The sequence below is a fragment of the Schistocerca nitens genome, chromosome 6, assembly GCF_023898315.1.
Source record: "Schistocerca nitens isolate TAMUIC-IGC-003100 chromosome 6, iqSchNite1.1, whole genome shotgun sequence".
Taxonomy (NCBI): Eukaryota; Metazoa; Arthropoda; class Insecta; order Orthoptera; family Acrididae; genus Schistocerca; species Schistocerca nitens.
Genome location: NC_064619.1, coordinates 283,594,488 through 283,620,150, shown reverse-complemented (window position 1 = coordinate 283,620,150; position 25,663 = coordinate 283,594,488). Strand labels below are relative to the sequence as shown.

At 37.4% G+C, this 25,663-nt stretch overlaps 1 protein-coding gene across 2 annotated transcripts in view; it reads right to left on the bottom strand.

The window, feature by feature from the left end:
- LOC126262885 (murinoglobulin-1-like) overlaps nucleotides 1-25,663 on the bottom strand; it is a 292,408-nt gene that overhangs the window by 75,282 nt on the left and 191,463 nt on the right. For both annotated transcript variants that reach the window (XM_049959761.1, XM_049959762.1), the window contains 5 exons: nucleotides 22,765-22,847; nucleotides 15,853-15,968; nucleotides 15,616-15,766; nucleotides 14,159-14,397; nucleotides 13,811-14,078 (listed from right to left, as the gene is read on the bottom strand). In XM_049959761.1, the coding sequence (XP_049815718.1) occupies nucleotides 13,811-14,078; nucleotides 14,159-14,397; nucleotides 15,616-15,766; nucleotides 15,853-15,968; nucleotides 22,765-22,847 (857 nt within the window). The remainder of the gene's footprint in view (nucleotides 1-13,810; nucleotides 14,079-14,158; nucleotides 14,398-15,615; nucleotides 15,767-15,852; nucleotides 15,969-22,764; nucleotides 22,848-25,663) is intronic.

The following is a 25,663-nucleotide window of genomic DNA, read 5'->3' as shown; positions in this document are numbered from 1 at the left end:
CGATCACTAACATCACCTATACCATCAAAGGCAGGGCTACCTGTGAAACCAGTCATATAATCTACAAGCTAAGCTGTAACCACAGTGCTGAATTCTACGTAGGCATGACAACCAACAAGCTATCTGTCCACATGAATGGCCACTGACAAAGTGTGGCAAAGAAGCAAGTTGACCACCCTGCTGCTTAACATGCTGCCAAACATGATATCCTTCATTTCAGTGACTACTTCACAGCCTATGCCATATTGATCCTTCCCACCACCACCAGCTTTTCTGAATTGCGCAGGTGGGAACTTTCCCTGCAATACATCCTATGTGCCCATAACCCTCCTGGCCTCAACCTTTCACTGTACTCACCCATCCAGCCTCTTCCCTGTTCCCATTCCAGTACTACACAGCCGTCATTCCACCATCACACCTAGTCTTCTTATTTCTCTCCTTTTCCTCAACTCCAGCCCCCCCCCCCCCCCCCACACACACACAGACACACAACTCTCCCCTGCCCACCATCTAACCTGCAGCACTTCACTGTCTGCCACCCCACCATACTATCCCTCCCCCTCCCCACACCAGCCTCCTACTTTCCCCCACCCAGTTGCCACTCCCATCATGCACTGGTGCTGCTGCTCGCAGTCTTGTTTCAGTTGCCTTAGACCGCAGTTGAGCATCTCCGCTAGATGGTGAGTAGCAACTTTCCTTTTCATAATATTCTTATTTTGCAGTTTGCCTGACTATGTCTGTGGACAAAATACTTCTTTTTCCTCAGCACAGGGGGACACAGCACTCAAACTAACAATATTTTAAAATCTTGTTCATGACTGTGCAAGATAAAGCTTCTACAACAAGGTCAGATTCAACATCACATTGCTTTACCCAGCATGGTCCTGTTGGAGATGGTATGGCCTAGCCTTCCTTAGACTTTCAAACTGATTCAGTTGCAAGTGGGCCAACAGTTAACCATTCCCACATGCAAATGAAGAGAGAAGTGACAGAAAAAATCATTAGACTAACTGAGGATTGAGCCCAGACATTAAAATCCGTCACCCTGACACTTAACTACATCATATATGTCATAGCTGGACATAACTGACTTACTATTTGCCATGAACAATGCTCAAAACTAATTGTAGGAGCCTGTTAAGTATAGAAGTTGTTACGTCCTTGGAAAGGTCTCCTCAAGCTGTACAGTGAACTGCTCAGTATAATATTTATCAAAGAAGATTGTTCCAAAACATAGCAGAGAGTCAAAATATGATTCATGTGCAAGAATTTTGGTCTGAATAAAAGACAGTGAGAAATACTTTCAGGTGCAAAGGCTGTAGGATATTTTGATTACAGTATCCATGTGTTCATTTGACTTCAATCTGTTGTATGTTTGGACACGAAGAAACTTTGCAGGGGAGTTTACACCTAGTAAATAATTAATCAATAGTACCTATTTACACAACTTGTAAATGAGTCAGTGTTATTAGTTTGGAAGTAAGTGCTAAGCCACTTATTGTGAAACAATGTGCCCTTTGAGACATTACCCTGCACATGTCTGCTATGTCTGAGTTTGAGCCATTTATAGGTATACTTGTGTTAAGGTAAACATTACAGTGTCTGAAAGGCCTTTAATTAGTTTGTAAGTTCATTTACGCAGATTATAAAAAAGAATAACATAGCATATTTTATGTTTCTCTACACTGAGAGTTCTATTTTAGCTCTGAGATGCGGCCCATTAATGTGAGCTGCTCTTATATCTTATGGAGCAAAGCCTCTGGTCATGCAAGTGGGGTACACCATTAATACAATAATCACTTAGTGGCCAGAGTAAAATTCTGTGACCCAGATAATACCTGTTATGCACTGCATCAAAATAACTTCAGTGACATAAAATATTATTTTAAGTATAGGGAAGTTAATATTTTTTGTAAGCAAGGCATATTTAGAGTTCATGAAAAATGAAATGGCGTGTGACGAGGGCCTCCCGTCGGGTAGACCGCTCGCCTGGTGCTAGTCTTTTGATTTAACGCCACTTCAATGACTTGCGCATCAATGGGGATGAAATGATGATGATTAGGACAACACAACACCCAGTCCCTGAGCGGAGAAAATCTCCGACCCAGCCGGGAATCGAACCCGGGCCCTCAGGATTGACAGTCCATCACTCTGACCACTCAGCTACAGGGGTGGACTTTAGAGTTCATGATGCTAAGTTATTTGGGTACAATTTGTCAGATTTTACACAAAATACAAAATTAAAATTACCTGCTTCACTTAGCAATCTGCAGAAGCCTAGTGCACATCTGAACAGTTGTATTGGAAATAGCAATAAAAAAATCAACAGTTAACATACATACATTTATTTTCTCACATTTATAAAATATGCAAGTTGTAACAAAGAAAGTATAGCCAGGCTTTCAGAACATACTCCACAAATAATGAAGAAGAATGTATAGATATGTAGAGAAAGGACTGCAAATGCTCTACTGCCATGTTAGGAATCATCCTCAGCAAGTCTTCATAGAACACTAACCATGAGACATACACAAGAACAGAACATTTCAATATATCACAAGAAAGTATTCCTTATATGAAATGTTTGTACTTCCCTCTTTTAGCATAGATTCATGCATTAGCCCGTTATAATGGATCCTGGATCAGCTGATGTATCCCTGGAGTAATGTTTATGGATTCACAATCTTCCACAATATGGGTATGAAGACTCTGCATCTTCATCTGAGATTTGAGGCGTAAGAGCTTTTACATGATCACAAAAATAAAATTTTAGTGGGTTAAGTCTGAAGAATGTGGACCAAGAAATTGGTCAACCTCCCACTTTCCATGCTGAACACTAAAAAACAGTTATGTTCTCACCTTGTTCATAATTATCACTTAAACAATTGACACTACATGTAAGTAAGGCAATGGAGTAAATCACATGTCAACGTGAAAAGGAACACGAAACATTCATGGTGAATCTAATAATCACATTTTAGTCATATATAACCAAGAACAGTTGATGAAAGAAAGTGTTTTGTGTAGTATGCTGCTAATGTTCTGTTACTACATGTTTCTCATGTTAATGTACTACAAAGAGTTGTAGAAAATCAGTTATAACATAGAAATAAAGTGTTTTTAGACCCATGTCCACACAACGTATTTTCTTCTTCTATGTGAGAGGATTTTGTACTGAAAGTTTTGCTATTTCTTTTTGTTGCACATTGTATATTAACCAGTATATCTGTATATATACAGAATATAGCTATATGTCACTACCCAACCACAGAGCTGAGTATGTCAACACACTACTTCCAGGATTCAGGGATGCGAGCCTGCCTGAGATTGAACCCACCTTACTGATTAATTATGGGGGCTGGTGAGCCAGCTAGCCTGGACATCATTTTTAGAGAATTTCTCACATCCAACAAAGTAAATACTGGTCTTGTACTCAAATCTAATCTCAGATACATGATATGCAAACATCTGGAAAATGTTCTCACATTTTAGCATATGACTAACTCTAGAGGCAGAAAGGTGGCATACACAAAGTTCATCCTGTGGGGAAGTGGTGGCATCAAGACACAAATTGTTACTAACAATGCTAGAATCCATATAACAGTGCTGATGGTGTAGAGAAACAGGAAATGGCAAAGAATAAGATAAGAAGATGATAATTACATATCATTATACAGGCCACCATACACCACACTACGTTATCACAATCACTGTTACTTGCTCGGAGTTCTCTATCTGTTTTCAGTTCTGGTGCAGGTACTGGCATTATAAATTATGTATAATTAAATGAGTCAGTGCCATCAGTAACAGGACACTTAACTCAGAAACACAGAACAGGATTAATGAGGATCTTGTAAAGTGTTATAAAAGCATGGGGTTTTGAAATATACTTAACATTCATAAATAGTGCACAGTAAATTCCAAGGAGAGACAAGTTTACTTAATGCTGAATATCCACACAATTGTCGGTTTTGTAGTGGTGGTAAGCTGTGACTATATACTTTATTCGTGACTGAATCCATACAACTGGTATATTCGTTTAATCTTTTGGGACAAACTACTGCATAAATTAAATTAATGTAACATACTTTTATGAAATAAGAATATCCTATGAATTTCTGTACAAAAATTATACTTTTTTGTGGTCTCATAAAAATGAATATGGTTGTTTAAGTTTGATGATCAGCATATGACTTTAGGGAGCAGATGTATACATTATGAGGTCTGACATGAAAAGTCAGTAATGTGTCAGAATGGTGGATCTATGTTCTACCAAAGGCTACTCACTCACAGGTCTATGAAACAGTGAAAGTAGTGAAATGAGTTAGAAGTTATTTTCATTTTTATTAATGAATGCTAATACTGAATATTTCAGTTTTGATTACAAAAATTCAAAACTTCTACACAGCATGTCCCAGTTCCCTTAGGACTGTGGCTATAAAAAATAACAGTCCTGGATTATGTTCGTGTTTTAAAACAGTCATTGTAGTCCTTTAGTACTGCAGTACAATTTTCTTGGATGTCTTTAAATGCATCATAACACTGTCCTTTCACCACCAACTTCAACTTGGGGCATAACCAGAAGTCAACTGGGGCCAGAAATGGTGAATACAGTGGGTGATCCAGCACTGTGATCCATTTTCTGTCCAAATGCTCATGCACAATCTTCACTTTATGGGCTGGAGGGTTATAGAGAAAAAGCCATCAGGAACCTATCTCTCCATATTCAGGCCAAATATGATGAATTCATAGTGTCCACAAACACAGAACCTAACAATAAACTTGACGTTGCCCCACGGCTCCGCTGCCATTTTTCTATGAACGTCAGACATGTAGTGTTAAATTTGTGGTCAGTATGCCTACAGTAGGGATGCTAGTGCTCAGATCTTCTAGGTAGCTGTTGTTGAAACTTCAAGGTTCATAACACCACAACCGGCCAAGAGGTAATATTTTGGTTTTGAATTTCACACAAGCAGTCCTAGCACAGCTTGGATGAACTGTGTATGGCAGCAAGCCCACAAGACCAATTACAAACATTTTATTTCATGTAATATGCTAAAGAAAGAAAGAGACATATGGCATTGTAGGCTGGGGGATCCTACAGGTCAGTTTAAGCCAACTACATGGAAAGACATTTCTTCCTCTGTGCACAATGGCCCCTTTCCTTGCAGTGTGTGAAGTTGTTTTTAAGTCTATCTTTTCTGTGTAGGTGACAGTAATGGATGTGTGCTTGTAGTGTGGTGACATGTTTGTGTTGTACAATGATGAGAAAAGGGAGAAGTTGAAAACTAGTGCTTACAACTGGCCAACTTCTCCTGAATAGCATCCAGATTACTTACTTGATTATAGATATTTTTCACTGGTCCTTTTTTCCATAAGTTTATAGCCTAAAAAAGCTTGTGTGGATGTTCTAACTAAGTTCTATAATTACGAACACAACACCAACACTTTAACCTATTGACAGGTTTGTTTTTATCATGAGTGATGATCAGTTCTTAATATAGTAACTGAAACAATTATTAGTTTGTATCTTATCACTGAATCACTCAAGCAAGTAAACCTAATTATTGATATCAGGAGATAGTAAAATAACTCAATGGGAGTTATAGAACAAGTTCATAACTAACATTTCCCAACACATAATTTTCACAAATTGCTGATTATGTGCTTATGGAATTTTTATTTTTTAATTATTGAAATTTTCCCCTTTACAAAGGTTTTTCTCCAATATAACAAATACCCAGAAATTATTACATATGTTACATAAGATCTTAATTCATCTCCTCAGGATGTCCCTCCACGCATTTCAATCCTACTTATCTTCTTCATCTACAATAAGTCTTCTCAGTGTTAATCACACATTTTGGAGCCAGGTGGTCATAAGGCGACCTCTTCTCTTCTTTCTCTCCAGTTCCAAGTCCAGTATCATTTTTGGTATTCTTGCTTCCTCCACTCTTCTTACATGCTTGTATCATTGTAACTTCCTTCTATCCATTGTGACATGCATTCTTTCTCTTTCTTTCATGCTCTTTATTATTTCATCGTTTCTTATTTTCTCCTTTCTAGAAAATTCTTGTTGATCTTCTACATAAGTCCATTTCTACTGCCTACAGTTTTTTTACATGTTTCAAATTAGTAGCCCTAGTCTCCACTCCATACATAGCTATGACTTCCAGTATCTCTCGACTCCATACATAACTATGCTCTCTAATACCAATTTATATATGATGCTTTTGGTTCGATTTATTACATTTCTGCTCCACAAGATTGAGTTGAGCAACCCAATAACCTTCGTCCCACTGCCAATTCTTCTGTTAGTTTCTCCCTGTGATGATTCCACATAACAGAAAGTACTGACCTTCTTAATTTTCTTTCCCTCTATGTGTACGCCATCTGGATCATTAGTGAGGTATACTGTTTTCTGATAATTAATCTTCAATCCCCAGTTTCTGTATTCCATTGCTAACTGGTTACAAATATAATTTGCATCCTGCCCGTCTTGTGCTATAACTACTTGATCAGCAGCAAAAGTAGGTGATGTAAATAAATTCCATCTTTAATTTCTAGCCCCATTCCATTGCATTTATGAGACCATGTCTTAAGACTTACATCTATATAGATTTTAAATAATGTTGGTGACATGGGATAGCCTTGTAATCCCTTGCTTGTTCTAAATTTCTGTGCAAGTGTACTACCAATTTTCACTTGACATATGTTATCTTTATATATTTCTTGTATTATTTTAATTAAATGACCCTTTATGTTCACCCTTGTAATGCTCTCCAAAGTAGTTTTCTAGGGAAAGTATCATACACTTTTTCTAGATCTATGAAAATTAATCCTATGTTTTTTGATTTTTCCCTATGTTTCTCTAAGATCTGTCATAACGTGAAAATAAGGTCTACACATGATCTACCAGCTGTGAAGCCACATTGTTCTTCCTGGGTTTCAAAATTTATTTCCAGCTTATTCTTAATTATTTTCCCATAAATTCTGTTTACTGTGTTTATAACCATATTCTCGATAGTTCGAGCAAATTTTGCGACCCCCTCTCTTAAATATGGTATTAATATAGTGCAGCTTCAATTTCTTGGGAAGTGAATCTCCATGCTATTAGTTTCACAGTTTTCTCACCACCATATTTTAAGAACTCCAGATTGATTTGACTGGTCCAGGTGATTTACCATTATTTCCTGTTCTTAACATCTTACTCACCTCACTTTCTAAAATTAGGATCTCCTCGCCTCCCTGTTCCTTTTCTTTCCTGTTCCTTTTTTTCCACTCTTCTCTATCCTCACTTAATAACTTCTGGAAATTTTCTTCTCATTCTTTTGGCACTGCCAGTTGAAGATTGGATTTGGCTTTCGTCTCTTGTCAAAGTCCTTTTAATACTGACCACACTTCTTTCACTCTCCCAAATCCTAGTTTGTTATTGGCACTTATGGAATTCTCACTCGAAAATGTTTGTCTCATTACCAATTCATCAAAGTTTGTGGGCATAACTGTTTCTCAATTACAAGTTCACATGAAAGTTATAACACCATAGGTGAGTCCCACACACATATCTGTCCATCAAAAACTAATAATCCGGCACTTTTAGTACATGCTAGTGAAGACAATATGAGGACATGAGCAGTAGGCTAGACAGTCACAAACTTTGTTAGAGATATAAATCAAGTTATTGAAACTCACAGACTTTTGCTACATAGATGTTAGCATGGCAATTTCCAAGCAGTAAATGTTCTTATAGTTGTTAATTGTGTGCTTGCTCAATGTGGACTCTCACAAAAGAATTAACAAAAAGTGACTTACTACATAATGTTACTGTGATGACTGCCCAGCCCAAAATTAAGATTTTTAGGTTGGGTGGAGTGTATAAAGACTGGTGGAATATATTTTATGATTTCAGTGATTACATATTAGTTAATAAAATTGCAAGGGGAATAGTCAGACGTGTTGTACCATATATTGCTTCCAACAATAAACCGGTTTAAGTAGATTACAACTGGTTAGGAAAGCATTAAATCTCAAGATTAACACACTGTATGCCTGCACAGCAGATTCCCTACTTTTATGTAAAATTGACATGTTCACAATTTTGTTCAAAAAAATGGTTCAAATGGCTCTGAGCACTATGGGACTTAACATCTGAGGTCATCAGTCCCCTAGAACTGAGAATTACTTAAACTTAACTAACCTAAGGACATCACATACATCCATGCCCAAGGCAGGATTCGAACCTGCGACCTAACGGCCGCGCAGTTCCGAACTGAAGCACCTAGAACCGCTCGGCCACACCGGCTGGCTCAAAATTTTGTTAATTGATTCAAAATCTTAATTAGTGTTAGATAAACAAAGGCACTACCAAATGCAGAAACATTAGGGCAATAGAAGTATGAAGTCAAACCTGGGACTTAACGAGCTGAGGAGCTCAAATGATTCAAGTACTTTTGAATATGGGCATACTTTAATAAAAAATATCATCCAAGTTAATTAGGCCCTGGAAAAATAAAATTAGTTACTGGAAAGAGCGAAATTATGGCTATGAAAGGGTGAAATTAGGGCTATTCAACTAGCCATTCTCTTAAAACCTGGAGGCAAAGCAGGATGGCAGTGAGGTTACATATGCAGAAATGCCAAAAACAAGATTATGAAATAGGCAATATTTGACAAATAGGATAGTAGAACTTGTAGAAAAGAATGTAAATGAAGCTGATGAAAAAATTTACAGACAATAACGTAAATCAAACAAAACTGAATAAAAAGTTGAGAGAAAAGAAAGAAATCTAGAAGTGTGATGAATAGATCTGAAATCAACTAAAACCATTAAGAGATAGTATGGAAGAGCAAAGTATAAGCCATAAGAAAATGTCCATGATGAGAAAACAGAAGTAGATGTGGAATGGGAAGAAAGAACGAGTTGGAAAATGCAAAATGGTAACGCTAAGGACATAAATACCTCATCAGGAATAATAGGAGCATGTGCAAATCGTACAGAACTTATAAACAACAACGAATTAGCTGAAGAATATTGAGAAAATGGAGGAGAAAAGCATATCATTTTTTGTAAAGAAAGAAAAGATAGAAATAACAAGAAAATAAAAAATATCTGCAATTTTGTGTTAGTAAAGACCCATAAAAGATTGAAGGAAACTAAGTAAAGAAGTTCAAAATTTGTCAAGATATGCAGAGTAACATTTGAGGTGATACACAAGCCACATCCAAATGTCTTTTATGTATTACATGCACAGTTAAAGTGCAAAACCAGATATATGAATATTGTGGATCACAAACCTTATAAAATAAGAAGAAATCATAACAAAATTGGGACTGTTACAATGGCTATGCAGAAAGTAACAGATGGTTTGTTCTATCGCTGTAGTGGGCTGGGACACAGCGGCCATCTTGGTGCCATAACATTCTACACTCAGTATGCAACCATAGGGGGTAGTGTGTGGTCTGTGTCTCTGCTACTTTGTTTTCTGTGACATGTTGAAATGTGTGCTGCAATAGAAAAGCTGCCACTTGTATGATCTGTAAATAGGCTTTTGTTGACAAAAAACTGCAAACCAATTGAAATTTATCATGATCTTTGTGGTGTGTATGGAAAATGTATAATGAGTGAAGGCCGAGTATGGTGATAGTGCATTGATTTTAAAAATGGCCATGTCAATGTTCAAGATGAAGACCACAGGGGTGGGCCTAGCCGTGTGACTAATAAACTATGGGTGAAAGTCAACAATAACATTAATAAAAATCAGTGTTTTACAATTACAAAAATTTCACAACAGTTCCTTCAAATTTCACAGAGTTCATTCCTAGATGGGTTCTCAAAATCCTAACTGAAGACCACAAAAAACAGATACTGGCTGCAGTACTAACCTTCCCTTGAGATTACAAGAAAAATGATAAAAAAATATCCGTCTTATTGTGTCTGTGGATGAGACTTGAGTGAAGCATGTCAGTTGTGAAGCAAAAAGCCAATCGATGGAATGGGGACACACAAATTCTCCTAAGAAACAAAAGAAGTGTTTACAAACACTGTCAGCAAGAAAGATCAAGACTACCGTGTTTTTAGATTCTAGGAGAGAGATTCTCATTTATTTCCTTGAATGTAGCACAACAATCAACTCAGACAGTTCCAGAATAAGATTTTCACTCTGCAGCAGAGTGTGCGCTGATATGAAACTTCCTGGCAGATTAAAACTGTGTGCCCGACCGAGACTCAAACCCGGGACCTTTGCCTTTCGCGGGCAAGTGCTCTACCATCTGAGCTACCGAAGCACGACTCACGCTCAGTACTCACAGCTTTACTTCTGCCAGTACTTCGTCTCCAACCTTCCAAACTTCACAGAAGCACTCCTGCAAATCTGCCAGGCAAAGGTCCCGAGTTCGAGTCTCGGTCGGGCACACAGTTTTAATCTGCCAGGAAGTTTCAACTCAGACAGTTATTGTAAAACACTGACAAAGTTAAGGTGGGCTATACAAAACAAGTATCAGGGAAAATTCAGTACAAATGCTTTGTTCTATCACAATAAAGCACATCCACATATGGCCAATCATACCCAAAAGCTCCTATATCGTTTTAGGTGGGACATGTTTGATCATCCACTACAAAGCCCAGATTTGGTGCTGAGCAATTACCATCTCTTCCCAGCAATGAAGACATAGCCTGCTGCACAGCACTTTGATATTGACACTGAACAACATGCCGGTTACCAGCAGTTGCAATCATAGGTAGCAGATTTCTACAGAGACAGTACTGAGAAACTTGTGCCAAATATGATAATTGCCTCAATTCAAATGGTGATTATGTAGAGAAATAGGTTAAGTGTGTACCTTTAAAATGTGTATAATAAAATTAGCTTTTTCCATTTTATTATTTTTTATTTCAAAACTTCTGTTGCTTACTGGATTGTCCTCATATAAAAGTGCAGAACAATGAAAATTTAATTTGGGATCCTGCAAAATAAAAATAAAACTTGAACTGTTTGGCCACATGAAAATGTGAAAATACAAAGTATGACACAGAACTGGTGATCAACAGAAGAAAGAGATTAAATGATTGTACATTTAGAACAATGAGGAAGTTTTTTATGTTTTGTGTGTACACTGACCCATTATTTTTATGAACAGCATACTAATGTATAGTTTTCTTCTGTATATTCTGAACAGTGTTTTGGATTTAGTTATTTCACATGCAGCAATTATCTAAAATATGGCCGCATCAGAAAACAGAGTAACAGTTGTGTAGGAGTGCAGCAAAGCACATACAATAACTCACATCTAGGATAGCATGTGTCAGCAGCTGTGTACTGCACAGCAAAATCAGCACAGTGGCTGGTGGGTGGGCCAGAGGTAACTCACATAGATGTTGCTTATGGCATATGTGACATTGTACTGTTTAAGTGAAAGTGTGGATGGTACCCACTGCAAGTCACATTACACCCCAGTGTTTCAAATTGTATCTTATTTAAAATGTGTGTGACAATTATCTGTAGTCAAGTGATTTTTTTAACAGCAGATGGATTTTGTTTTGCTCTTTTGGTGTTCCTTACACATTCCTCAGATGTACTAAATACACACTAAATATAGGTTTCTCTTAAATAAATACACTGAGGTCCGAGACATCTTTAAGAACTACACTATGTGAAGGGTATGTTATTTCTCTGGAAAATTGTTAACAATTGTGATTAACTTTAGTATAGGTGTATTTTTGTCTCAACTATAAAGATTAATGCTGATTTCTGTATGTTAAAACTACCTCCTTCTTAATTTAAGAATTTGAGAACATGTTAATTTTTGAGTATCTTTTCTAATTGCTTGTGATGCACAGTATTTTTATGAATCTTAAATGCATTCTGTATAACTGATGAATATTGAAATGTTGAAAGTTTTGACATGCAGAGCGTTTGAAAATTGTAAATGAATAGTTTTTGGAATGTCAAATTAATGTTAATTTTGAATTTGTGCAATTTTATGATAATCTTAGTGCTACAAAAACTTTGTAAAAACTATTGTAAGATCTTTACATGTAGGTACAGATGGGTGGCAGTGTGAATGCATTGTGTTGTTCATAGTAAATTCTCAGTGCATGATTAAGAGAGGAGGGCACCATTTCTTGCAGTTTAAGATTTTTGATTCTGTGGAGTCTTTTTATTTTAAATTTTGAATTTCTTATGGTTAACAGACAAATTTTTCTGTTATATATTTACTTTTTACTTCCAAGAAATTGTTTCTCACAATCCTGAAGTGGGCAGGATGTAAGGGTACAGATATCAATACCAGGACTACCTCAAATCTTACCCTTACCATCTATCTGGACCAAAGCTCACAGTTGAAGTAGAAATACCTTCTCAATTAGGAAGGGGATGAGCTTTTGACATCTGCAAGAAAGGCATGCAAGCAGAGTGAGGTCATACAGTATATACGTAAAATTTGGGTGTGACCCCACTGGAAAGCACAGTATTGCAAAGTAGTTAGTCTTAAGTACAATTATGCCTTAAGAACCAGTATTTTCTTTGTGGCAACTGGGCAGAAACAATAGCTAACTTGCATGACAAAGTGAACAGTGATTGCGTTCATGTAGCTAAGTGAGCTGTTAGACGAATGTAGAGAGCATATTCATGAACTGAAGATATAATAAACTCACTGTCAACTAAAATTTATTTCATTCAACAATCCTTACCCACCACAGTATATTTGCTGGGAAAGATTATCGAAGAGAGGAAGCCTTTCATTTGAGAGGACACATGTCACAGCATCACTTAAGCATATAGTCAGGTAATATAATACATGTGCCTCAGGCATAAGTTTGTTTGCACATATTGTTCTTACTAAAGGTCAATATTAATGGCTCACTTTCAGTGGTTGTGATATTTCTGATGTCCTAAATGGTTCGGAAATTACAGTTACACGCTGTTGTTGAGGAACCCACGTAGACTGTACATGCTTTCAAAACACTGGAGTGAGTCAGTTGGTGGTTAGCAGTTACAGGTGACAGTTAAGCTGTATCCTAGAAGTGCAGACAAAAGTTAATTTTGAAGTATAATAAGTTCAGAAGCAATAAGGGAAAGTATCTCAGCTGTGTTTGTGATTAAATATTCACATGAAGTATTTTGAAACAAAAGTATGTACAATAATGAGTTTTGAGGAGGTCAAAGATGTGTATGGGAAGCCATTAGCAGCATAGGCAAATTAATTTTTTACATTTCTATGTACAAAGGTTGAACACTGGAATAACTCTTGAACTGTTCCGGGTGAAGTAACTAAATAAGTGAAAGAAACTAACTTACATGGCTAAGCAAGATGAGTTATGTTGGGTTGAGGCAGGATGACATGGGACCATAAACCTGCTACTAGTGAACAAATAAACTGTCTTAATCTGAGTGAATGTTATGATTTCAGAACAATTATTAAATATAGTTCTCTAAGCATACAGCATGCCCTGCACATGTTGGTTTAGGCATGTAGTTCAATTAAATAGTCATCGACTTACCTGATGTAACACACCCCTTTCACTTGCCCAATTTCTGTAAATTTCAGTGAACACTTTACTTTAATTATTTAAAAGGCACAGACTGGGGGGATTAACAAGCCATGCCAGCACAATGATTTTACCTTAATATTATTATTTTTCTTCTCAAATCTCTGAGAAATTATTGTCTGCCATTGTTTGCAGTGCTTTTCAACTTTACTAGTATACATTACTTTCAGAGTTACAGTCTCCACACACATGAAGTTCAAGATTATAAATATCATCATATAAATCACACTTACTTATAAGTCTATATTTAATTGAAAGTCATACCTTGTTTCTCCCACCACAAGAGATCCTGTTGAGTTAAAGCATTTCCCATTAAGTGGCGCAGTGACTCTGTTGCCAATACTCTTTCCTCCAGCAAAGAAAATGCATAGGTTGTAAGAGCCAACGAATAGACATCCAGCTCTTGGTCACCTCTTAGACAATAGAGAGCATTTGAAGTAACAGAAGGTGATAGGGGGAGGCCGGCCTCCAGTAAGGAAACAAGCACATATGCAGTTAAGGCTGATGATGAACTTTCTTCTGATAAGCCTCCCTGCAGTTGAATTTAAGGGATTAAATAAATAATAACAACAGGAAACAGATATTATTAATACTTTGATATCATTAAATTACCTTAATATCTTTTTGAAATACTTGCCCCACTAAGGGGAAACAACCATTCTCTAACTGCTTCTTAACTATCCAGTCTGTGCTGACTTTTAAGTCATTTTCATCTATAAATATATATTTTCTGGCTTGAGCAAATGATTTAACAACAAAAGCTGTCAGCCACATGGACCCACTTGGATCTGAGTCTCCAAACGCTGAGTAAGATCCATCAGTTCGACGATAATTGAGCTCACGCTGGTATCCTGCATGTGAAAAGTTCATCAATATTCTGCAGCTGTTAATGAAACATGACATTACAAAAAGTGCAGAAAATGTAACTTGATTATTCAGAGGCAACTATAATGTCTTAGTGTCCAGAACTGATTTCATGTTCTAATCATATGAAAACATAAAAACTTATTTATATAATAGAGGGAAACGTTACACATGGGAAAAATATATCTAAAAACAAAGATGATGTAACTTACCAAATGCAAGCGTTGGTATGTTGAAATACACTAAGAATTTTGTGTGTGTGTTTGCGTTTGTTAGTGTCTCTATCAACATACCAATGCTTTCGTTTGGTAAATTACATCATCTTTGTTTTTAGATATAAAAACTTATTTAGAACTTTGTAACTAAATAAAAATGTTTTTAAAATAAAATGAGTTTTCTGTTTTCATACATGTGGAATGTATGCAAATGTGTTCTGATCACTTAAGCAAAAATGGATCTGATTAATTCCTACTGCATTGTGGCATTATATTTGTGTTGTTATGAATGCCAATTAGAGAGAATATAAAATCCAAAGCCAGCACAAGGCAAACTCCTCTCCAAGAGAACCAAGCTGACTAAGGGGTACAAATTTTTATAATACTATTATCTAGCTACCAATCGGCAAGGTAAACTCATTCAACCATAAAGGGGATATTAAAATATTAGGATCTATATTTTAAAATGAAAATGAGCGTACGGCATTGTGGGCCGGGAGTCCCCCATTTGGGGAAGTTCAGCCGCCGAGGGCAAGTACTTGTTGCATTCGATGCCACAATGGGTGACTTGTGCGTCAGAGATGGGGATGAAATAATGATGAGAACAACACAACACCCAGTCCATGAATGAAGAAAATCTCCTGCCCCAGCCAGGAATCGAACCCAGGCCCCTTGGCGTGGCATTTCACCACCCTGACCACTCAGCTAATGGGGGCAGACTTCTATATTTTAATTAACATTAAACAGTCCAATTTATTGTAACAACATGCATGCAATTGTGTGTGTGTGTGTGTGTGTGTGTGTGTGCGTGTGTGTGTAAAATGCAATCAAATAACAACATACAAAGCAACATATTTTATTAATATGTACCTTCTTCAGATAATTTTAATCTGAACACTTCATGAAGATTGTAGGTGCCAACTGAGTCAGCATTTATCGTTATTAGATGTAAATCTGCATATAAAAACCCAGAATTTGATCAAAACATACCTTTTCTCAAATTTTTCACAGCACTTTGTTTTAGGGCCAAATTCATCTGATTAGTTGCAGACATGTAGTTGATTATGAGCAAGTTTGGCACAAAAAGAATCATGTTTTGTTCACCACAACCCATTGGCATTCGAACCAGGTGCTCTAAATTCTAGAAGGAAAATAATAGAATGTCATCATTATTATAATGTGATATAATAAAAACAGAATGCTGAACTATGACCAGCATGTACTGACATGCAATGTTGGAGCAAGCAGGTCACCAACGACTTTGATCTCAGCTCTGGCTGAATCCTCAACAATGTCTTGTGGTATTTCTAGATTCCACCTCACTACAGATTTTTGGGTAATATCTGAAACCAATTCATATTGCAATTACACATTTTGGTGAATCTTATCTTTAAGGCTAAATATTGTTCAACTCCTGATCAATATAGCCATTACTGTGCATGAGAAAAATATTAATGCATATAAAATCTGTGTGAATCAGGCTGGCTAATTCACAGAATTACAACACTTACTTCATTAATTTTTAGGGGTAGAATAAAAAATCTTACTTATCAGTTTTTTTACATAATTGTACATAACTACACACTTTAAAATAGTTAGATCTATGTTATATTAAGATTTTCATAATGAATCTTTCACTCTACATTGGAGAGTGCATTTTTCTAAAATGTCCTGGCATATTAAAACTGTGTGGTACATCAGGACTCAAAACTGGAATCTCAAATTTAGCAGGCAGTGCTTATTGACCTAGCTACACAAGCACACAATTCCTGTTCAGCACACAGTTTTAATCTCAACTCAAATAAGCACCTTCATATCAGTGGAATGATTATACTCTACCCCTTCACTCAGAGCACTAAGGTGGCCCACTGGCTTGCTGAAAGTATAGGTCACTTGTGAGGAGCCTGTGATAGGACTGTAAGCTCTTGTACAGCTCACTGGTGAAAGACTATGGCAGAGGTATAGAAGCCCCATGCAACCCGTATAAAATTCTCACACATGCAGCTTTACTGTATGATTAAATGATGATGGCGTCCTCTTGGGTAAAATATTCCGGAGGTAAAATAGTCCCCCATTCGGATTTCCGGGTGGGGACTACTCAGGAGGACGTCGTTATCAGGAGAAAGAAAACTGGCGTTCTACGGATCGGAGCGTGGAATGTCAGATCCCTTAATCGGGCAGGTAGGTTAGAAAATTTAAAAAGGGAAATGGATAGGTTAAAGTTAGATATAGTGGGAATTAGTGAAGTTCGGTGGCAGGAGGAACAAGACTTTTGGTCTGGTGATTACAGGGTTATAAATACAAAATCAAATAGGGGTAATGCAGGAGTAGGTTTAATAATGAATAAAAAAATAGGAGTGCGGGTTAGCTACTAAAAACAGCATAGTGAACGCATTATTGTGGCCAAGATAGACACAAAGCCCATGCCTACTACAGTAGTACAAGTTTATATGCCAACTAGCTCTGCAGATGATGAAGAAATAGATAAAATGTATGAGGAGATAAAAGAAATTATTCAGGTAGTGAAGGGAGACGAAAATTTAATAGTCGTGGGTGACTGGAATTCGTCAGTAGGAAAAGGGAGAGAAGGAAACATAGTAGGTGAATATGGATTGGGGGGAAGAAATGAAAGAGGAAGCCGCCTGGTAGAATTTTGCACAGAGCATAACTTTATCATAGCTAACACTTGGTTCAAGAATCATAAAAGAAGGTTGTATACCTGGAAGAATCCTGGAGATACTAAAAGGTATCAGATAGATTATATAATGGTAAGACAGAGATTTAGGAACCAGGTTTTAAATTGTAAGACATTTCCAGGGGCAGATGTGGAATCTGACCACAATCTATTGGTTATGAACTGCAGACTGAAACTGAAGAAACTGCAAAAAGGTGGAAATTTAAGGAGATGGGACCTGGATAAACTGAAAGAACCAGAGGTTGTACAGAGTTTCAGGGAGAGCATAAGGGAACAATTGACAGGAATGGGGGAAAGAAATACAGTAGAAGAAGAATGGGTAGCTCTGAGGGATGAAGTAGTGAGGGCAGCAGACAATCAAGTAGGTAAAAAGACGAGGGCTAATAGAAATCCTTGGGTAACAGAAGAAATATCGTTAATTGATGAAAGGAGAAAATATAAAAATGCAGTAAATGAAGCATGCAAAAACGAATACAAATGTCTCAAAAATGAGATCGACAGAAAGTGCAAAATGGCTAAGCATGGATGGCTAGAGGACAAATGTAAGGATGTAGAGGCTTGTCTCACTAGGGGTAAGATAGATACTGCCTACAGGAAAATTAAAGAGACCTTTGGAGAGAAGGGAACCACTTGTATGAATATCAAGAGCTCAGATGGCAACCCAGTTTAAGCAAAGAAGGGAAGGCAGAAAGGTGGAAGGAGTATATAGAGGGTTTATACAAGGGCGATGTACTTGAGGACAATATTATGGAAATGGAATAGGATGTAGATGAAGACGAAATGGGAGATAAGATACTGCGTGAAGAGTTTGACAGAGCACTGAAAGACCTGAGTCGAAACAAGGCCCCGGGAGTAGGCAACATTCCATTAGAACTACTGATGGCCTTGGGAGAGCCAGTCATGACAAAACTCTACCATCTGGTGAGCAAGATGTATGAGACAGGCGAAATACCCTCAGACTTCAGGAAGAATATAATAGTTCCAATCCCAAAGAAAGCAGGTGTTGACAGATGTAAAAATTACCGAACTATCAGTTTAATAAGTCACGCCTGCAAAATACTAACGCGAATTTTTTACAGGTGAATGGAAAAACTGGTAGAAGCGGACCTCGGGGAAGATCAGTTTGGATTCTGTAGAAATGTTGGAACACGTGAGGCAATACTAACCTTACGACTTATCTTAGAAGAAAGATTAAGAAAAGGCAAACCTACGTTTCTAGCATTTGTAGACTTAGAGAAAGCTTTTGACAATGTTAACTGGAATACTCTCTTTCAAATTCTGAAGGTGGCAGGGGTAAAATACAGGGAGCGAAAGGCTATTTACAATTTGTACAGAAACCAGATGGCAGTTATAAGAGTCGAGGGGCATGAAAAGGAAGCAGTGGTTGGGAAAGGAGTGAGACAGGGTTGTAGCCTCTCCCCGATGTTATTCAATCTGTATATTGAGCAAGCAGTAAAGGAAACAAAAGAAAAATTCAGATTAGGTATTAAAATTCATGGAGAAGAAGTAAAAACTTTGAGGTTCGCCAATGACATTGTAGTTCTGTCAGAGGCAACAAAGGACTTGGAAGAGCTGTTGAACGGAATGGACAGTGTCTTGAAAGGAGGATATAAGATGAACATCAACAAAAGCAAAACGAGGATAATGGAATGTAGTCAAATTAAATCGGGTGATGCTGAGGGAATTAAATTAGGAAATGAGACACTTAAAGTAGTAAAGGAGTTTTGCTGTTTAGGGAGTAAAATAACTGATGATGGTCGAAGTAGAGAGGATATAAAATGTAGACTGGCAATGGCAAGGAAATCGTTTCTGAAGAAGAGAAATTTGTTAACATTGAGTATAGATTTAAGTGTCAGGAAGTCGTTTCTGAAAGTATTTGTATGGAGTGTAGCCATGTATGGAAGTGAAACATGGACGATAAATAGTTTGGACAAGAAGAGAATAGAAGCTTTCGAAATGTGGTGCTACAGAAGAATGCTGAAGATAAGGTGGGTAGATCACGTAACTAATGAGGAGGTATTGAATAGGATTGGGGAGAAGAGAAGTTTGTGGCACAACTTGACTAGAAGAAGGGATCGGTTGGTAGGACATGTTTTGAGGCATCAAGGAATCACAAATTTAGCATTGGAGGGCAGTGTGGAGGGTAAAAATCGTAGAGGGAGACCAAGAGATGAATACACTAAGCAGAATCAGAAGGATGTAGGTTGCAGTAGGTACTGGGAGATGAAGAAGCTTGCAGAGGATAGAGTAGCATGGAGAGCTGCATCAAACCAGTCTCAGGACTGAAGACCACAACAACAACAACAAGAAGCCCTCCGCCACTGGCCTGAATTGTGCCGTATCAGCAACCAAGATGCATCTCCTCATGCAGTTTCCAGTGAACTAGTTCTTGCATCTATACTGCCCTCTATGATTCACAGTGAAAAGAGATAAATGTGTAGTGGATTCCACACACTATTGTGAGGACTTGGTTCCGGATGGCACAGCTGTTCACTAGATGTTATTGTTGGTGCATTGAATTGGCAAGTGATTTACTACACCTCTGCACTTCTGTCTGTTGTTAATACTCATGACAGGTCAGCTATGACTCCCATCAGCAACATGTTGTTGTTTGTGACAGATGAATATATAATTATGGCTTTTCCCAAATCAAGGTATTCATGGAATGGTTTCAACATGTAGGCTTGTCACAAGTTCAGTGCCTACACAATCTTGAAAACTGATTGCTACACACCTCAGAAGCTGACAAGGTAGCCAATATCAAATGTGCCATTATCATGTACCATACATGAGGATGGTTAATACATGTGTATCAACATCCTAATCATCTGACACACTGAAGTATTACATTTCTCATCATAAAAATATAGCATCACTTATTGTTAAGGTTAAGTTATGAGACTCAGTGCCCAAACTGATCTTCCCTGAGGTCAGTTTCTGCCAGTTTTTCCATTCAACTGTAAAGAATTCATGTTAGTATTTTGCAGCCGTGACTTATTAAACTGATATTTCAGTAATTTTCATTGGAATTATTATATTCTTCTTGAAGTCAGGCAAAATGGCCTGTCTCATACATCTTGCTCACCTGATGGAAGTGTTTCATCATGGCTGGCTCTCCCAATGCTATCCGTAGCTCTACAGAATGTTGCCTACTCCCAGGGCCTTGTTTTGACTTAGGTCTTTCAGTGCTCTGTCAAACTCTTCACGCAGTATCATATCTCCCATTTCATCTTCATCTATGCCCTCTTCCATTTCCATAATATTGCCCTCAAGTACATCGCCCTTGTATAAACCCTCTATATACTCCTTCCACCTTTCTGCTTTCCCTTCTTTGCTTGGAACTGGTTTTCCATCTGAGCTCTTGATATTCATACAGGTGATTCTCTTTTCTCCAAAGGTCTCTTTAATTTTCCTGTAGGCAGTGATATATGCCTCTACATCCTTACATTTGTCCTCTAGCCATCCCTGATTAGCCATTTTGCACTTCCTCCCAATCTCATTTCTGAGATGTTTGTACTCCCTTTTGTCTGTTTCATTTACTGCCTTTTTATATTTTCTCCTTTCATCAATTAAATTCATTTGGAAGGCAGTGTGGAGGGTACAAATTGTACAGGGAGACCAAGAGATGAATATGCTAAGCAGATTCAGAAGGATGTAGGTTGCATAGGTACTTGGAGATGAAGAGGCTTGCACAAGATAGAGTAGCATGGAGAGCTGCATCAAACCAGTCTCTGGACTGTAGACCACAACAACAACAACAACAACAACAACACGAGACTCTGTCAGCCATTTATATTCCTGCTAAACACTGTCAAAAGTTATCAACCACACACATTACTGCAGCTGTAGTATGATGTGTGAATCATAGTCAATGCAAAAAAGTGGGAAGTGGGTGTACTGAGGAAACTAGGGATAGCAAAAGTTCATCAGAGTGAGGGTCAGTGAAGAGTGAGAAAAATACTATGAAAGTTCCTAGTCATGAATAAATGGAGGAGAATGATGCTAAATAATAAATAATAATAATAATAATAATAATAATAATAATGTAACAGAAAGAAAAAAGCAGTGTTGCAAAGATGCAGCATGTCCCTAACAGTCCCCAACCTTTCAAAATTTAGTCCAACTCTTGTTTCGCTAGATGATTCCGATGGTAACGGATGTTGAAACAGCTAATAAAACTGAATTTTCCAGGTAGATTAAAACTATGGCCTAGATGGGGATCTGAGCTTTATCTTTGGTATTTGGGGATAATTTTGTACCATTGGTGCTATTTGAGCAGCCCTCAGACTGATTCAAAGCTTCAACCTGCAGAAAGGTATAGTAACAGCTTAGGGATTAGTTACAGTTTGCAATTATTAATTTTTACAAAAACACTGTGAGCAGGACTAACCCTGCAAATAAAATGTACTAAAATATCTTGCCTGATAGAGAAGTCCACAGGTAACTTTGGTGATGGTGAAAAGGATGGATGGTACACTTTATATAGAAAGTAGTTACGTACTTTTCATTAAGGATGCTGGGAAAGGACGTACTTTTCATTAAGGATGCTGGGAAAAGAAGTACTGACTTGAAATTACTTGGTATCAGACCTCTTACCATACAATACTCTTCCAAATCACATTAAAAAGTAACATTTTTTTTTTAATTTTGAGTAACAAAATCTTATTTTCTAATATAAAACATCATTTAAACAGTAATAAGCTCTATGTATTACCTCTGTTTCCTAAAAATGCTGATGCATTTTTACGTTATGCTGGCTACCCATCAAGACTAGCGTTTCTTGGAGGCAGGGATGGCTTCTAGTGCGTCCACACCAAGTGTCAATTATGCATAATCAAACAATGGAATGTCCAAAATAAACTAACAACAATATGGAAAGTTTAGTTTGTTACTTATCCTGTACATGAGGCACTGAATCACAGACAGGCACAATGGAAAAGAATGCCAGAATTGTTCAGCTTATGGACTATGTCCTTCATCAGAAGTAGAAAACATACACATTCACAAAAGCACAACTCACACACATAAGGTCACTGTCATCTCTGGGCAGTAAAGTTCTGACAGTACCTGTTATGAGATGAGTAGCAACTAGCATTTTGCAGCTCACCTCAAATACAGTGAAGCTGTGTGTGTGTGTGTGTGTGTGTGTGTGTGTGTGTGTGTGTGTGTGTGTGTGTGTGTGTGTGTGTGTGTGAGCACATGTGCGTGTGAGTGCGCAAGTGTATGTGTGCGAGCGCGTTTTTTGAAGGGTCTGTAAGCTCAACCATTCTAGCTTCCTTTGTTAATGTGCCTCCCTGTGACTCAATGCCTTCTCCATGTAGTTAGTAGCAACCCATCTTTCTCAATACTGTTGTTGGACACTCTATGTATAATAGATAGGGGTACCATAGGGGGACAGAGGAATGAAGATTTTATTTAATCCAAGAATAATTGAAAACACTTACTTTCAGAACAGATAAATGATGATTTAGTAATTTCCACTGGAAATCCTTCAGGCTCAATCAGGATAGGTTTCACAACAGTATCCCTGTGAACAGAAATGTATGCAAACTTCCTAGAACATGTTATATCACAGAACGTTAGGAAAACCAAACTCAGATTTAGTGTTTATTTAGTCATTTCTTTACTTAAAATTAATAAACTCCAGAAAATATATTTAATTCTTATTTTTGATATAAGAAAATAACATATGATCTCCAATTTATAAGTTGAGGCATTTGGGTTTGACCATTGTTCTCAAGTTGTGGTCCAATTTGAGGGACTGTTGCCTACGACCAGTTGGGACAATATACGGTGATAATCAGGTTTCACAGCTTTACCTTATGGAAGAAATTCATTTCTAACATTTCTCTTGGGCCTAAACCAGCCTCCATTCTGTCACATTGTAGGAGGTTAATTGAAAACATTTTTGTGAGTCACAATCAATTTTTACAGCATTCTACTCTGACCTGATTATTATTATCTGATGGTTCATGTGGCACAAAAAATGCACATTTTCTCTTTGCCAAAGCCATATATTGACATTTGAAGTGCAGTCTGCCTGGTGCAAGTATTTTCTCTATTGTCCACTGTTGCTTAGCAGATTTTGTTTCCTCTTTTCATACTGATGGAACCTCTGTGTTCTCCCTGCCCTTATGTACACCTTATGTGCACCCACACCCACAACACTATTGTCACTACTGCACAGTTTTCACCACATAACACATTTTTTATCTGTTTTGCATAATGGAAAGCATTATTTGATATGGTCTCTCTCTCTTTAACCGCATCTTCAGGCAAAGATTAAAACAGCACAGTTTCATTCAAGGTTAGAACAGAATCATCTACTTCTGCATCTACACCTATATGCCACAAGCCACCTTATAGTGCGTGGCATGGGGAATTATGTGTACTACTGTCACTCTTTCCTTTTCCTATTCAAGCTGCATATGGGTTACAGGAAGAACGATTGGTGATAAGTCTCTGTGTGGGCTTGAATATATCTAATTTTATGTCGTTGATCTTTTTGTGAGCTACGTGTAGGAGGAAGCAGTATGTTGTTTGACTCTTCTTAGAATGAACACTCTCAGAACTTTTAACAGTAGCCATACCATGATGCAGAAGCATCTACATCTACACTTACATCAATACTCTACAAACTACCAGTTATTAAGGTTTTTGCTGTTCCATTCATGTATGGAACTTAGGAAGAATGATTATCTGAATGCCTCAGAGCATACTGTAATTATTGTTATCTTGACCTCATGATCCCTATGTAACTGATATGTAAGGGGTTATAGTATATTCCTAGAGCCATCACTTAAAGTCGGTTGTTGAAACTTTGTTAGTAGCATATCTTCAAGGGTCTGCCAGTTTTTCTTTAACATGTCTGTGACACTCGCCCAGGGACAAACAAATATGTGACAATACTTACTGCCCTCTGTATATGTTCAATATCCCCTGTGAGTCCTATGTGGTATGGGTCTCACAACCTGAGCAATATTCTAGAATGAATCACATGAGTGATTTGTACACAATCTCCTTTGTTGACTGATTGCACTTCCCTGGTATGCTACCAACAAACCTAAGTCTACACCTACTGTAGCCACAACTGAGCCAATGTGATCATTTCATTTCATATCCCTAGGAAGTGTTATACCTAGCTATTTGTATGAGTTGGTCAATCAATGATGATTCACTGATATTATAGTCATAGGTGACTATGTTTCTTCTTCTTCTTCTTTTCTTCTCTTCTTTAAAAAAAAAAAATCAAGATCTGACTGAATATTCATGCAGCTTCTTTCAGACAGTACTTCATTATACGCAACTGCATCATCTGCAAAAGGTCTAAGGTTACTATTAATATTTTCCATAAGATCATTAATGTATAACATGAACAGTAAGGGTCCCAACACACTTCTCTGGGGCACACGCAAAGTTACTTCTACACCTGACTGTGACTCTCAACAGAAGATAAGATGATGCATCTTCCCTACTAAAAGATCCTCAATCCAAATTCTGCTAGATATCCCATACAATCATACTTTTGATAATAAGCATAAGCGTGGTTCTGAGTCAAATGCTTTTTGGAAATCAATAAATACTGCTTCTACCTGACTGCCTTGATCCAAAGCTTTTAGTACATCATCTACATCTATATCTACATCTACATGGATACTCTATAAATCACACTTATGTGACTGTCAGAGGTTTCATTAAACCACATTCACAATAATTCTCTATTATTCCAATCTCAAAGAGCACACTGAAAAAATGAACACCTATGTCTTTCCAAGCAAGCTCTGATTTCCTTTATTTTATTTCAATGATCAGTTCTTACTGTGCAGAAATCAACAAAATATTTTTGCATTTGGAGGAGAAAGTTGGGAATCAAAATTCTGTGAGAAGATTCCACCACAACACATGCATTTGTTTTAATGTTGTCCACCCCAAATCCTGTATTGTGCTAGAGACACGCTCTCCCCTATTTCGCAATAATACAAAACGTGCTGCTCTTCTTTCAACTTTCTTGATGCAATCTGTTAATCCCATCTAGTAAGGATCCCACGCTGCACAGCAGTATTCCAAAAGAGGACAGACAAGATTAGTGCAGGCAGTCTCTTTAGTAGACCTCTTACATTTTCTAAGTGTTCTGCTAATAAAATGCAGTCTTTGGTTTGCCTTCCCCACTACATTTTCTGTGTTCTTTCCAGATTAAGTTGTTCATAATAGTAATTCCTAGGTATTTAGTTGACTTTACAGCCTTTAGATTTGATTAATTTATTGTGTAACTGAAGTTTAATGGATTCCTTTGAGTACTCTTGCAGATGACATCACACTTTTCATTATTTGGTGTCAATTGCC